Source organism: Phodopus roborovskii, unplaced genomic scaffold (genome assembly GCF_943737965.1).
Source record: "Phodopus roborovskii unplaced genomic scaffold, PHOROB, whole genome shotgun sequence".
Taxonomy (NCBI): Eukaryota; Metazoa; Chordata; class Mammalia; order Rodentia; family Cricetidae; genus Phodopus; species Phodopus roborovskii.
Window position 1 is genome coordinate 2,728,541 of NW_026126447.1, and position 16,214 is coordinate 2,744,754.

The following is a 16,214-nucleotide window of genomic DNA, read 5'->3' on the forward strand; positions in this document are numbered from 1 at the left end:
TAGAAAAATAAGCCAAATAAACACTTTCTTCCCTAAATTGCTTTGATCTTGGTGTTTCATTACAGCAGAAACCTTGACTACAGCTGGGTCTTAGTTGATGAATGCCTGAAGGAGTAAGCATCAGGCAGAGACTAGGGTCCTTGAACAAACTGGTTTAGTCAAAGGAATGTGAATTAAAGCCATTGCCCATGCTAACCTCCATTGACTGGCAGTGACTGATGAGGTCTTGCATCTGGAAAGAATTTGGAGCCATGATTAAGTGATTGATTAGCAATGTATCTCATGGATTCAGAAGTGGAGAGTGACAGTATGACCACACATATTTTCCATTCATCATTCATTCATTCATTCTCTCAGCAAACATTTATTAACTGTCGACTGCATATTGGGCATCATTCCAGGCACCTGAGATTCCAGTAGCGGATCAGACTGGATGATTTCTCCTGACAGAATATCCTATGTGACCCAGTCTTCTCCAACTTCCTGAAGAAGAGCAGCCTCTTGACATTTGCTTAATCCTGGCTGAGACCCAAAGAGGGACTGTCATTTATCTGAAATCACAGAGCAAATGCAGTGGCAGAGGCAGAACCAGTCTTCCGTTGTTTCCAAACTGAGCAGAACTGTATACTGCTCAGACTTGCAAACCTGCCCCTTTTCCTAATCCTTGCTGCAGCTACTGTGGAGCCAGAGCTCCCACACTACTCTCAGAAAGCTCTCATTCTCCCTCCCCTTCCCCTCTCCCTCCCCCACCCTGCTTTCCCATATGCTGTCCTTTATAAGGCAGGAGAGACTTGCTCTCTATCTGGAAGGAGAGAGGTGAATGGGGAGCAACTCTCTGGAAGTCTCTGGAGTTTGGAGAGAAGATTTAAAAGAGGTGAGAGAACAAAGAAGAGGGAGAAAAGGAGGGGGTAGAGACAGTAGGAGGCCCACTATTGGCAGTCAAGTAATTGGTTACTTTGAGTGGTCAGCTTCTGCAGTCTCTCTCCCTGGAGGAAGCTAAAAAGGAAGGAATTAAAGGAGGTTCTCTCACAAATTAGTGAGACTGGACTTGAAACTCCAGTCACACCTGGGATCAGAGCTGAGGGTTTGATCTTAGAACCCCCATAAAGGAAGCAACGTGGGAAAGGAGAAAGGCTTCAGCAGCTGTGAGAGGGAATTCTCTCCCTCTGGAGCTTCACAGATGCCTTAGTTTAATCACATCACGTTAGAGACAGAGTCAGAGTCAGCCCAGATAATAAAATGGAGAATGGGTACCAACTCAAGACTCCCAATGTATATGGCCAGGTCATGTACCTGCTGGGTTTTATGAGGCCTTTCACATAGGGCTGCCTGGTGTACACAAACATTAATACATCCCTGTACATTTAATCAGAACCTATGGTAAATAGTGTCCCAAACTTCAGATCTTTGCAGAGCAAATGGGCAAACAGGATCCTCCTTACTTTCCAGAAGCTGGTGGGTCAAGGCTTTTAGGAATAAATGGTAGAGAAAGTACAGGGAAGACAGGCACTACTTTGACTAGGAAGGACATCTTAAAGAAAATAATATCTGAGTTTTGTGAGCCAAGGAGAAAATGGTAGAAGATGAACCGGGAAGAAGGCAAATTATTTAAGATTTTGTGGACCTTGAAGTGAAATTAGGATTTTATCTTAAGAGTAATTGAAGTCTTTAAACAAGAAAGTAGCAAAAAGCAATTTGCTTCCTGGAAAAGATTACTCTGGCTACTATACACTGGAGGGGGGTAGGGGGTGGCCAGCTTTTTCTATAAAGAGCATTAGTAAATATTTTCAGCTTCACAGGTCTGATACTCTCTGTGGCTACCAGACTGTGCCTCCAAAGACCAACAGTGGTCACAAGTAACACAGAAACAACTGTGTGTGGCTGTGTTCCAGAAATTTTTATTTCTTTTTTAATGGTCAGAAGAATCATGTTATCCTGTCACTCTCATGTATCAGAACATGTTGTTTCTCCTATGTTTAATGAGTTAATCAGTTACAGGCTATAAGAAATCATGGGCCATGAGATGCATTGAACAAAAGAAGAAAACATCTGAAGACCAGGGGAAGTCTATGTTAGGAGGGACCAAAGTTTGGCTATGGATGACAGCAGTGGGAACTACAAGAAGTGGACTTTCAAAAGTGACTTTACAAGTAACTTCTTCTAGCAGATTAGGTGATTCAAACAACATGAGGCAAGAGATGGATGGGAGGTAATCCACTAGCTTAGATACCTGATCCCTTGAGAAGGGGAGCTACAAGTTAAGTGGGTTTAGGGTTCAAATCAAATAGTGGCAATGTGTTTCCAACAGGAATAATAATAATAATAATAATAATAATAATAATAATAATAATAATAATAATAACACTTGTACTTAAAATTCTTAAGTATTATACAAATTATTCATTCGTATATAAATTTTAGGTTACTACTAAGACAACATTACCATAGCTATGTCCCAAATATTGCATATGACATGTTTACATGAAATGAGTATTCATCCTTCATCTAAAATCTAAACTTAGTCAGGCATTTTGTATTGTCATTCCTACATATGGCACTCACACCAAGGAGGTGTAACATCCCAGGGGGAAGATCTAAATGTACAGGAAGGGAAAGAAGCAAGGTTTCTGGTTAGGGTTAGGGTTAGGGTTAGGGTTAGGGTTAGGGTTAGGGTTAGGGTTAGGGTTAGGGTTAGGGTTAGTGAGGTCAAGCCTAGGATCCCCAGATGACTCACAGATAAGTTGTGATCTAGGGGGGCAAAGGAGTAGTATTCCCACCCTAAGGTCAGGAATTCAGCCATGTAAACATCATCAGTGAGGCTAGGGCTTCAGGTAAGCCATGGAATATTTGGAGGTCAGATGAAGTCATGCAAGGGCCAGGGCATCTCAGGAATCCTCTAAGGACATGCTAGAGTTAGCACCTTGTGAAAAAGCAGGTCCCCAAGCCTTGACCCACTTGTCCCAGAAATTTTCACCTTGAGAACCTCAGTTAGACTGTGGCACATATGAGATGCTAACTTCAGAAAATTCTGAATTAAATAATCCCTTTCCATGTACAAATCTCAGGAGTTCCAGAGGCTGCTGCTGACTGTGAAAATCTTGAAAGGAGGAATCCAGGTAATTGGAACAAAGACAACACACAGCAGGCAGGAATCCTCTCATTGGGACCCCTCAGAAGGAGTACTGTTCATATGAAAGGCATCAGGAGATCCTGAAGGCTGATCAGAGGATCAGTTCTACTGAACAGGTATTTGCCCTTTGACACCTGGCTCTCAGCCATCAAGCAAAGCAGACAGCTCCTGTGCCTTTCCTTGCCATTTCACATCCTTCCTTCCTCCGCCTACAGTCACCACTGAAATGATTCCCCCAAATGCAGCTATTACTGTGACTGGAAATCTCTTTACTGCTGATTCTGCTAATGGAAATGTTCCTTTCCTTTTCGGCTGCTTGCAAAGCCACTCGTGACTTCCCTGCGTGCCTGAGAGTAAGGCTCTGTCAGGCAGCCACCACCAGAAGGGAGAGGAATATCCCCCACCTGCTACATCTACGCCAACACTCACCAGCCTTAGACTCAGTGTCTCTGTGCTTCTCTGCCTAAACTGTCCTCAGACAACCCCAGAATTCCCTCCTGCCCCCACCTCCCCATAGCTGGCAGAGATCAATGGCCAGTTTCATGCTTTTTGTGCCTTACTGAGGGAGGAAGAGGGAGGGAGATGAGAGGCATAGGCAGTGAATCCAGATATAGAAAGAGGAAGAGGGAACAAATGGAGTCCACATTCATTATTTATTCACACCTCTACCCCCCACCAGATCAAAACAAAACAGAACAACAGATCCCAGGTGGCAAAGAGGCACAGACCATGCAGGACTATGCTGGACATTTAGGGTCTCCATGGGAATCACAAGGCTTATTGTCATTAAAGATTGTGCACGGTGCTGAGTCCTGACTAATGTTTAGCTTATGGAGAGTTCACTAAAGAAAAACAGCACAGAAAATCCCACACATGATTGTAGGGTTTCATTCACATTATTGATGAGCATTCAGAAGCTGACTTATAGAGATAGCATATGGAATTCCTAGCTCAGCCATGAGTGCCTTGGAGAGTCAGTATCAGGCTTAGGTTGCCCTAAGCTGGCCCATGTTTCACTTCAGCTCATTGCCTCTCCATCAAGGAACCTTATCTAGTGTTTATCTAGCACTATATTCCCTATGGGGCACTGGAAAGTGGACATCTCTGTGCTAATTCAATGAGAGATTTAATTGTCTAGGACTGAAAGGCCTATTATCTTATTCTAATGTTCTAGAAGAACATATTATTTGATATTTACAGAATTCTAATATATAATATTTCCTGCATAATATACATCCCACTTTAAAGGTAGAAAATATAAAAAGGATATAATAGTGGTAAAAAGCACAAGAACTAAACAAAGTTCAAAAGCAGAGTTGAGCAGAGAAGTGTCAAGAAAGTGCACCCAGCCAAATAGAAAAGATATACCTCAGATACCAGAAGCCCTGGCCATTGATAGACAGAGAACATCAAGATTCTACAAAGTCCTGTTAGGACAAGCTCATAAGTCTTCCATAAGAATACACATTGCATGAAGCTGGGAAATCCTAAGGGATAGGAGAAAGAAGTGCAGGGAAGATGAGGGAAAAGGGAAAGGTGGGAAAAGAAAAAGGACAACAGGAGGGAGGCACAATAGAAGGCATGGTAGAAATGGAATTTGCTTCCCATGCAAGTTTATGGGTGGCGAGAGTACCCACAGATCATGAACCAAGGCCTAGTGCACATGGAGAAGAAGCACTTAAACATGTCAGCGTGAGGTGGGAGGGGGAATTTGCTGGAGAGATGCTGAGTCAGCTACATCCAGCACAGAAACAAGGTGCTTGGCTCCCTTGTGCCTGTAAGACAGTCACACCCTAGTTCCTACATGAGAAATGGATGAAGCTTTTTGCTAATGAGAAGTGGCAAGAGGTAAAATGGAGTGGACAAAGACACCAACATTTGACAATTGCCCCGACTCTGTGCAGTATGAAAGTGGGAGAAAATGCAGAAACAGAAGAACCAGACAGAACTGGTTTGGGTTTGGAAAAAGCACAGCTGCATAAGAGCTGTGCACTGTTGAGTATGCCTCTCAACTTCTCTGAGGTCTATTTTTGCTTCTGACACACAACACACACACAAAGCACAACTGCCATTCAACACTGTGTGGAACACCAAAAAAAAAAAAAAAAAAAAAAAAAAAGGCAGCAGGAGCTGGTGTTACAGGGAGCATAATCATTATCAGTGCATGGTCATTCTTTCAAGGATAATGATAGCTAATTGACACCATTGGATTTTCACTCCTCCCAGCCCTGGATGCCTGGCGGTGGCCCTTCCTAGTACAGAAGGGTGATACAGCATGTTAGCAAGTCACTACATATGGGATCTGACATCTGCCTCACCATTGACTTGCTAAGGATATCTTGACTTTCTACCTCTAACACTAGATAATTCCAGAACATGCTATCTTCTCAAATGGCCAATTCCTTCTTATTTGACATAATACCTAGTTCTAATGCTTTGCCTGGTTTGCAAACTCTTAAAATAAGTCCTTTCCACAAATCTAGCACTATTTCCTCTAATCATGCTGTCTCTCATGTACCATACACATACCCCAGGCATGAAAACTGAAAACAGTGGGGGAAATGGTTCTAGGATCTCAGCAGAAAGAAGGCTCCATATAAGGAGAGGTGCTGTCCATTTGCATCCTTTTGGGGAAATATGTGATTGAAACTTGGAACACCTCTCCAGTTTTTTCAAATATGGATGTGGGGATGAGATATAGCGAACATGAGATTCCCATTATCCGTGATCTTCTGTACACTATGCCATGCCAAGAACATAGTGAGTCACTATAGTACAAAATGAAGTAGGTCTGCTGGCTGTGTGGAGGTTGCACAGAAAAGCAGCACAAGGCAAGCAAGGAAACATGTGCTATAGTTTTGAAATGCAAGTCAGGGCTTGGCTTTCTTTCACTTAAGATCATGCACATGCCAGCGCCCATGTGTGACTTGGTGCCTGTTTTCTGGCTTGTCCATTCCACTCCAACTCCATTTACATTTCTATGCTGTGCCTGATTCAGGTCTTTCTGGCACTGCTCTCTGCTTAGGATATTCCTTTGTAGATTTTCTTGGATAATAATTCATTTCTCTGAAGCCTTTGTTCCAATTTCACATTTTCAATAAACTCCTCACTCTCTGATATTTTATAATAAAACTAACTCCCTTATCTCAGAACCCTAAATTCTTTTTTCTTCTTTTATTTTTTTACTTTTTATAGAACTTGTCATCTTTCATACACTTCAGAATTTACTATCAAATTTAACTATGATGTCCTTGCACAGTAATATGGGTACATACATGTATGCACATGTGCAGATGATAGAGAAGTTTTCTAATGCAGTGGTCCTTGTAATTGACTATCTTACATACCAATATACCAGAGCAGTCAGGCATGTCATAGGCTCTTCGTAGCTCTCCAGCAACTGATAGCTACCATGAGGGTTTTTCTACTGATTGTGAGTGTCCTGTGCTGATGCAAAGAATTCAGGAAAGATCTCAGTGGTAAGCTGGCACTTAAACTCAGTCTTAGATGGTAAGTAGAGATCTTCTAAGGGTGGGGGTGAAGCACTTAGAGACTGAAGGGAAAAGGTCCTTGTAGGACAATCTGATAGAATGTGATCACAGGACTTGCACTAGTGTAGGGAGTCTGAACTATGATCTAAGAGCAAGAAAGAAATGCCAGGTGGAAACTCCCATTATGATATTTATTTGTTTGTTGTTGTAGACAGGTTAAAACGATTAGAAAAGAGACTTGTATGAATAAAACAAATGAGCTGACTACTGAAATTGTAGTAGCACAGAGAACCACCAGCATCTGTAGCAATATAATGGAGGAAGTACTTCCCTCTCATGGTTAAAACTTAGGTTTGTAACATACAATGCTCTTCTCAAATTTCAACTTACAGACTTGGCTGCATCTATATTCTAGCACGCCAGTAATAAACTACTGATGTATCAGTCTTGCACTTAACATGTCTGTGGACAATTCCTACCTTTTCCATTCTAAAGAGAAGTCTTTCTGGAGTCTGTTGTCCAGACAGCAGAAAAAAAAGCAGCCAAAAGGAGTCAGCAAGTAGTAGCAATGAGAGCAAGCCCTGTAAAGCACTGCTGTCTGGCTCCTAGTGGGGCAGAGAGCTATTTGCTCTGCTACAGGGAAGGGAAAACCAGCTATAGTTAATCTTCTGTTGCCACTAGCTGGTCAGTAAGAGAACTAGGGAAAGTGTCAGCACAGCAAACCAAGTACGCCTCTGATTCTGCTCCACCCCAAGGTTAAATATGACCATTCCTTTTTTCTAGAGGAGAACAGAATTTTCCTGCCCACCCTCTATAGAAAGGCTCCCCTCCCTTGGAACAAAAAAATACATCATGTGACAGGGCTCTTTGCAGAGACTGAAACCAACCAGCTGCATACTTGGGCAGGAAACAAATTCAATTTACCTAAGGAGATTTTTTTCCCCTTAAGGTTTATATTTATTTATTTATTGGCAGAGGATGAGAATATACTGGTATATTTTATGATGCTCAATGACACTGCATGCACTGAGATGTGCCAAAGTCAGTTCTTTTTAAGCAGTACTTAGTGTGAACTATGGGGGTCTCTTTTCTTTGTCCATGCCCTTGTATTGCTATATAACATGATAACTATGGATTCAATGCCTTCTGAGAGTTTTCAGTCAAAGAAGACAAAGTGTTATCAGTTTCAGGGCATCACCTAAGAGGTCACTATCAGTTTCTAGCCCTCCTCCTCTCAGAACACATGTTCATGTCCTCTGACATCATCTGAAACCCAAGGTACAAAAAAACAAGGGGATGAGAAGCAAGCAGATTTATCTGTAAGAAGCCTGATCACACCTCCTACCCCAATCAAGCTCTGGGTCACCCCACAGCTAGCACAAGTCTGCTGTCTCAGTATCCTCAACACCACTCCCCAACACACTGACATACAGCATCTCAAACACCAAATCTGGACTGAAGAGGAGAGGGGCCTTCCCTTCTCACTACTCCATTCCCTTCTCTCTAGCATGATGCTCTCTGAGAACAAACAATACATTTCTCTCTGCCTTGAGTGTTAAATAGGTTTCATTAGATTTGAGCTGCAAAGAAGTAGGGCTGGGAAAAACAGAAGGAAGTGGAAAAGGGGAAAACATGCAGATCAAGAGCTCATTTAGCACAGACCTGTCCCATTGCAGCCTAGGGCACCATTTACAGTTATCCCCCATCACAGAAGGAAGGACACTGAAGTTTGACTATTACCCAAATACACTCATAATGACAATTAACCTGGTGACTTATGAAGTACAAGCATTACTTGAAACATAGTATTATTTTGAAATAGAGCCTCCCTTTTTCCCATCCTAGAATATCTCACAACTGGACAACGGAAATGATGTTAAGAAATATTCTGAAGTCAGAAATCTCTTTGGGAGACATAGCTCACTTGTAACCATTGTTCCTCCTTTTAAATGAAGGGTATGGATCTTTAGAATCAAACCAGAAATCAAAACAGAGAGGAGGAGGGCTCTAAGGCCCTGTGTCCCCTTTTCAGATACCTGACCAAAAGCTACCAGTTTCTTGGTGAATGGTGACCTCATCTTCTCCCAGCAAGTTTGTACTATAAACTTGGGGTCAGCACACATGCTGCTGAACAGCTCCACTGGCCTGTCCCTACTTCCTATCTTTGCCTTTTTGAATGTTCTTTCCAAAAAAAAAAAAAAAAAAAAAAGACTCCCCATAAAAACACAGATGCCTACTTTGCCCTGGTGACATTTGAAGAAAACCTCTTCATCCCTCTGTAGACTGGTCTGTGCTGTCAGCCACCCTTGGTTAGGTGTCTGGTCCCCTACATCACCTTTGAGTATCAATTTCTATGAAGACTTTAATAAATCTTCACTGGACTGACTATTGGACAGATCACATTGGTATTTCATATACGTTTTTCCTCCACCCAAGCTGATCACTTCCTTATAAAAAAGCATCCTTTCAGAGATTGCCCATGAGGACTGGGCCAGACTTACTAATGCAGGGGCATTTAAAGCTATTCTCAAGGATTGTTCTTTCCTCACATCCCTTCGGACTATATATTACAGTGCTTTCCTGTCAGATTTACACAGTAAAGCAAATTACTCAGAAATGTTGACAATGGTGGTTACTCAGTTTTATCACTGTTTTTCTCCTTTGGCTGAATCAGGGCAGGTGGTAAACAGTATGACCAGACTAGCATCATGAACAGAAAAAAAAAAAAAAAAAAAAAAAAAAGAGTATATATCCTCATCCATGAGCATGAAAGTTAAATCCAGAAACAGACTACAGGCCTGCCAGGGGGTGGACAAGGACTGTGTGACATACAGAATCACCTCAGAAGCCCTGCACTAGCACTTGCTCCTATTCAAAACCATTCCTTTCAATCTATCCCTACCAACACCCCCATGTTACCAGCAAAGGCAAACAGAGGTGAGAAACGCAAGGAGCTAGTCACAGTGACAGAGTAGGTCAGGGCATTTCAAGTTCATAGAATCTATACACCAAAGATTATTTTAGGGCTCATCTACCCACTCATATTACAGCACAAAGAACTGAATCTCTGGAGGGATAAATGACCTGCTCAAGGTCACAGTGAGCCATAACAGGGATCAGTAGATCCTAGCACTAAGTTTCCCTGCTACATTTTAGCAGTCAGGTTCCCTTCAAATTTCTTTTTACAATCTTCAGTGCACACTAGCTCAAGATTTTTTTCTATGGAGATGTCTTTCTTCCCTGATGTCACATCATCTCCACATTCATCAGCACTACTAAACAGCATGCCCTTGACAGCCCTGAATCCTAGGAATTCATCATTTAATTCAAGTATCACTTTTAAACCCCCCTACTAGGCTCACTGACATAGTGGAGATTCCCACAGAGATACTTTCTTTTCTTGTTGATGCATAGAATGTCCCTCTACCCAGTACCTGTCCTGTATAAATAGCACCCTTCCTTTAGAACTCCAGCTTGACTACTGCCAAGAATAAAATAAGATAGGATCCCGATTCTACCACTTACAGTGTGACTTTGTACTGGAATTTCTAAGGATGCTTCCTCATCTATCAAATGGGAATAACAGTAGTTCATCCTCCATATTATTTTGTATGAATTAATAATACATGGCAAGAGTAAAACTCTCAGCATGGCATTAAATATTCAATAAGTACTTGCTATTCCTTGATCACTTTTAGGGATAATTTACTTTATCAATGTCATTGACATAATCAGATTCAAAGTAAGAGGTTCAAGCATGGAAACTTGGGTGATCTCTCACATCTAAATATGAATCTCCATCTACAAAATGCGGGTTTGATTTCATGGGAGAATGTAGAGATAGAAAAAGAAAAGGACACAAAAGAAAACTATAATTTCTCAGTAATTATCAGTAACTCCAATAAATGACAGAAACTACTGAGGAAAAATGACTTTAATGATTAAGGATGCTAGACAGCATATGCAGAGAAGGATCTTCATTGCCCCCAAGTAAGTTTTTGTATTTTTGCAGCATTTAATGCAAGTAACATCTGAGCACAAGTCATGGCAGGGAGGACTTTGCCAAACATCATCATACCCTAGTGGTGGCTCCACACTCCCCACTAGTGGCAGGATTTGAGCCCCAATTTTGCACACACAGCTATGACCCCTCTCTAAAAGAACAGCATTCTGCTGAAAATCTGGCCTAACTGGCCAGAAGCAAACACTAGAGAGCACAAATAAGGTTCAGAGGTGCTGCCTTAGGACACTGGGAAAGAGGTGACCATAAATAGTTCACACTGCCCACCCCTTCCGGTGCTGCCACCAGCCCTCACCACCAGCCAGCCTGGCCCTCTAAGAGCTCATTGTGCACTCTGTGTTTACATGCAAACAGTCGAAGACCAACACAAATAAAAAGCCCACGTCTCCCTACACAGCTCCTGCTATACCCTGCCATCTGCTGAGTACCTCGCTAGCCAAATCCCTGTCGGGAGCTCTTGAGCTGCCAATGCAGGACTCTGGGGTAGAGAGGGGGGTGGAGGTGGGAACCCAATTCCCAGCATGGACCCAAAAAGCTTAGTGTAGCAGAAGAGGTAAGTATCTGGCCTTTGGGGAGGTGGGGGGAGAAGGTCACCAGTCACCCAGCTCCTGCCTGGGTTTCAGTAAAAGGTTCCAAAGGCATTGATTCTACTAGGGACTGTCATGCTTGTTCTGAGCGGATCAAGACTTCTAGTTCAGGGCTGTGCTTAACTCTTACTGAGGTACCTGTCCTCCTGAAAGCCAATGTTAAAAATGGCAAGGACTGCTAGCTCCAGGAATTTTCAGGCAACTCTATAGCTAGCTGGACTTGATCCCCACATCTTTGATGAACTGGAATGCTCTGGAGTTCTGACTGCCAACCCAAGTACCACTCAGGGGCCAGCATTCTTTCACCCTCACTTGAATGGCTATGCAAGGGAACCTCCACTCCTGGCTCTCATGCTATCCCAGGGGGAGCAGGGGGAGATATGTCAGGATGGAGGGAAAGGGGTGTGATTGAAAGTAGTGAGGATAGCTTTTGTGCATTTGGAGAAACACACATACACACCAAGCAAACAGAGCTAAAGTTGAGCCTGGAGGAGTTTGATGCCCTCAAGAACTCCACCTGGATCCATATGCACCCCCTTTCTTGGATGTGAACAGCCCATGGGTGCACCTGGGAAAGGCTCCTGCTTGTTTATGCCAGTGTCTATGAGAGAGAGAGAGAGACAGAGAGACAGAGAGAGAGACAGAGAGAGACAGAGAGACAGAGAGAGAGAAAGAGAGAGAGAGGGAGAGAGAGAGAGAAAGAGAGAGAGAGAGAGAGAGATTGTGTGTGTTTGTGTGTTAAAAGTCACACTCCAAAAGTATTGCCATGCGAAGTCCACTGGGTACCCTGCAGGAATTCTGCTTTGCCACCTCGAGAAAGATTCACATATTCAAGTTACAGCTAGTCAGAAAGGAACAGGGCGCCCAAACCTGGTGGCTAGCCTAGTTTCTGACTCAAATGAGTAAAAGGTAGACAAAATGAAAGGGAAAGGAGGGAGAGTATTGCAAAACACATTTGAAAACATCAGGGCTCCCAGGAGAGTGATGTCTAGCCCATTATTCTGTAGGTGTTCTCCGGAAAGCAAAGAGTTAAGTTCGGAGGTTCCAGACTGTTTCCTAAGAATGCCAACCTGGAAAGCCCGCCACTTCGCGAGCCTGGAACCAGATCTAGATCCCCAGAAAACCAGGATGTTGCAGAAGCTTCTCCACTCTAGGCTTTGGCGCGGCTCCCACACTGTTGTTGGACTGACTCCGACAACCAATCGGGCCCCGCGCCCCCAAGAGGGGAGGAGAGACGGATAGAGGAGCGAGCGCGGGAGAGCTAAGGGGAACAACATTTTTGTAAACGCTCTCTGAGATAATTAAGCTATCAATTACCCGGGTGGGAAATCAGCCGCGCTTCCCACAGCTCCACGGAAGGGCCGACTCCTCCGGGATTCGCGCCGGGAATCAGCAGGCGGCAAGCTGCTGGCGAACTTTCTGATTAACTTTTCTATTTGAGCCCCCTACCCCCACCAGTTTCTTCTCCTGCCTTTTTCTTGCTTTTATTATTACTATTAGCCCAGTAAGTGAACAGCAAGGACAAGCCTGCTCCCGACTAGGAAGAAGGGAGAAGGTGATACAGATACCGGGGATGGAGGGAGAATCTAATAGTGGGAAGCTTGCGCTCAGAATCCCAGTCTTCAAACATTACTCGATCGATTCCAGCCCCAATTCATAGAAGGCCAAAACATAAGCTTAGAGGGGAAGCGGCTTAGCCAAGGTCACCGAGTCCATAAGGGAGAAGAGCTTTTAGAGACTGGGTCTTCCCTTTTTCATGTGGCTACTCTGCTATGATCCTGAGAAAAACACGTCTGGAAAAGCAGAACCCACAACTCGCAGACCAGAGTGAGCAGAGAAGTGGAGCTGTCCAGAGGAGCAGTGCGCGGCTGGCTTGGCCAGTTACTGGCTTCAACACAAGGGTCTTCCTTGCCCAGTCCCTGGTCAGAGCACCGAGAGACTTGGGGTCTCCTGCGTCCGGGATGTAAGGGGCGGAGCTCAGAGAAAGGATTGCAAAGAGGAGGGCCAGCTCCCCACTGCGGGATCCTTGGCACGCCCCCGAGCTCCCAGAGCGCGCGCTCCAGGACCTTCTGCCCCAGACACCTCTCCAACCACCTGTGCGCCCTCCGGGCCCCTTGACTGCCCTTTGCCAACCCAGATGGGGCAGCCTGGAGCGGGGATCCCCAGGGCGCCCCCACCCGTCTGGCATCACTTAGGGGTTCCGGGTTCCTTGGGACTCCGCTTGTGCGGCGCCTACCCTTACCCAGGGTGAAGAAGGGCAGCTCGGTGTTGTCCAGGTCATCTAGCACTGCGATGCGTCCGGGGAGCTCGTTACGCACAAAGAGCAGGAGACGAGACTCCGCGGCTGTGCCGGTTGAGCCCGAGGAGCCCGGGGACGCGGCGGCCGCGGCGGCCGCGGCTCCAGCTCCGGCTCCGGTTCCGGTCCCAGCCGCGGCCCCGGTGCGGGCACCGCTCCAGCCGATGTCGCTTTCCCGCAGGGCGGGCAGCGTGGAAACCGTGACGGTCTTGAGCCGGCATGGACTGTCGGGCTCCCGCGAGGCGGCGGCGGTGGCGCCGGCCAGCAGCGGCGGCGGCGGCAGCAGAAGCAGAAACAGCAATAGCAGCGGCGGCGGCGGCGGCGGCGGCGGCCCCCGGTGGAAGCCGAGCCTCGGCCGCCCCCGAAGCCCCAAGCCGGGGCCCGGGCTCCGCCGGGCTCCGGCGGCGGCCATGGCGGGAGGGGCTGCGGTGCTGCGGGCGGTGGCGGCGGTGGCGAAGAAGGAAGAAGCAGCAGCGGTGGAGACGGCGGACACTGAGGCAAACCAGGACGCCCGAGCTAAGGAGCCTAGAGAGCCACTAGCCAGCAGCCCCCAGCTCTGGGCTCCGCCTCCCGATCGGCCCTGGACCGCCCCCCCGCGCCGCCTCCCAGCGCCCCGCCACCGGCCCCCCTTCACCTGCTCCCCTGGCGGACCCCGAGCGTTTTGGAGGCTCCGCCCGGCTTCTTGAAGGTCCCAGTAGCTCCCTCCCCTTTCCCAGGATCCCCACTATGCCACTGCACAAGGTTCCTCAGCTCCAATACCCCTTGCTAAAATTCTTAACACTTAAGGGCCCTCTTGCATCTTCTCCAATCCCTACTAGGTCAACTCAATTCTCCTAGCTGTACCCCTCCCTTGAGCCAGACCCCAGGCTGCACCTGGGGGCACACCTTAACCTAGACTCATCCAAGGCCCTGTTTCCTGGAGGTTGAGTGTGCCCCTGCACAGCCCAGACAACTTTCTCTTCAAAAACAAGACTCCTCTCCTCAATCTTCTACCCAGCTGTAGTGTCTGCAATAAGTTCCGGTGGGCATCAGTACCCTCTCCAAAACCACTTGTCTGCAATCTCATTATCAGGACAACACCTGACCCCTCCATCCAGGTCTGGGTTGTTTGCATTAAATGTTAGTAAACACATAAGCTTAGAACTTCATTCTCCACTACCCTCCCCACGAGCTGACTTGGCAGCACTGGCACCTAGCTGCCTCCATGCCAGGCAGCCCACTCAGGCACTTTTACTTTGCATCCCTGCTCTGAGCCTGGAGAGCCTGCTGCTTCTTTCAGTGAGAAATTCCCGAAAAGGGTGCTAGGTAGAGACCTATTCTGACTCCCTAAGCTTTTCTGTGTCCTTTCCCAGTTCCCATAGGAAAGGGCTCTTCAATTATCAACTTTGCTCTTGGTACACACACACACACACACACACACACACACACACACACACTTACTTACCTGGAAAATAAAGTTTAATTGTAAATCTGGGTCTTCGAATACTGCACCCTGTGGTCTTGGGCTGATCCTGTTTCTAACCTAGATACTTCAGACCTGCCCCCAAAGGGAGCCATCACCTCTTTAAGAGTTGAGGCTGCGACTCTCCTTTGACTACTTAGGCTTTTCTTCATCTTTTTTGCCTCTTTCTGTCCTCTCTTTCATCTCTGCACTCATTTCCTTCTTCCCTGCGCTGCTGACTTTAATCTTATAAATGCTTCCTCCCTATAATTTATGAACCATTTCCTTCCTCTGTCTAGCTTGGCCACCTGTATCTTACTGCAGTCTTTGCATTGGCAGGACTTTTCCCACTAACTTTTCCCTTTCTGTCTCTTTCCTCTTAGTTTTTACATGGATTGCTCTTTCCTTCTCCCTTCGCTATTTTCAAAGTCTGTTTCTAAGCCTCTGGGTAAAGGCAGATGACTAAAAACAAGGAAAATGCAGGTCTGTGCTCTGTCTCTAGTCGTTAGACATGTGAATGTGTAATCTTCATAAATAATCATAACTGACTGAGGTGGGTGTCATTATTTCCAAATTCTGAGTAACAAAACCTGAGAACAGGAAGTTGGAGAAGAGAAGAAACTTTCCAAAGTAGCTTGGCTAAGAACTTGGAATTGAACTCTCATCCTCTAATCCTGGGCAATTTCCTTTAAATTGGATTGTCCTCAGTGACCTTGGGACTTAGGTCTGTTTCTTCGTTGAGATTTGTATGGATTCAGTTTCCTGTCCCCAATTACTTATCTGTAAACCCAAAAGGTGAAGAGCATCATCTAGCCTTTCAAGTCTTCAGATTCTAAATGGTCTCCCGCCTCTCTAATGCCTGCTCCAGTTCATTTACTCTTCCAGATATGTTGCCCTGCCTCCCTCAGTCTCTCCTTTGTACCCTTACAATCCACCACTATCCTCTGCCATGGGGCTTTCTGATTCTCTATGCCCCTTTCTTCAAATATGCTGACATAGTCCATTTATAGAAGTGCACACTAGGAAAAAAAGGACTCCCTTATGTAAGGCAGAGTCTGTGCAAGTCCTTCATGGACCTCTGATACAAAGGCCTGTCAAATGAGACGAACACTTCCATTCATTCATTCAGCAACAAATACCCTACCAAGCACTATATGGGCATGTGGTGATGGATAAAAACAACTACTGCCTTTTCAGAGCTGAAAAATGATGGATAAGGAAGGTCTAGGGAAGAAACCTGTGCAGAAA

The 16,214-nt window shown here is 45.6% G+C and overlaps 1 protein-coding gene across 3 annotated transcripts in view; it reads right to left on the reverse strand.

Moving 5' to 3' along the window:
• Positions 1-14,116, reverse strand: part of Astn2 (astrotactin 2) — a 951,602-nt gene extending 937,486 nt beyond the window's left edge. For 2 of the 3 annotated variants that reach the window (XM_051188027.1, XM_051188026.1), the window contains exon 1: positions 13,472-14,116. In XM_051188027.1, the coding sequence (XP_051043984.1) occupies positions 13,472-13,937 (466 nt within the window). In that variant the 5' untranslated portion in view covers positions 13,938-14,116. The remainder of the gene's footprint in view (positions 1-13,471) is intronic. The other variant, XM_051188028.1, reaches the window with a different exon arrangement.
• Positions 14,117-16,214: the final 2,098 nt, after the last annotated feature.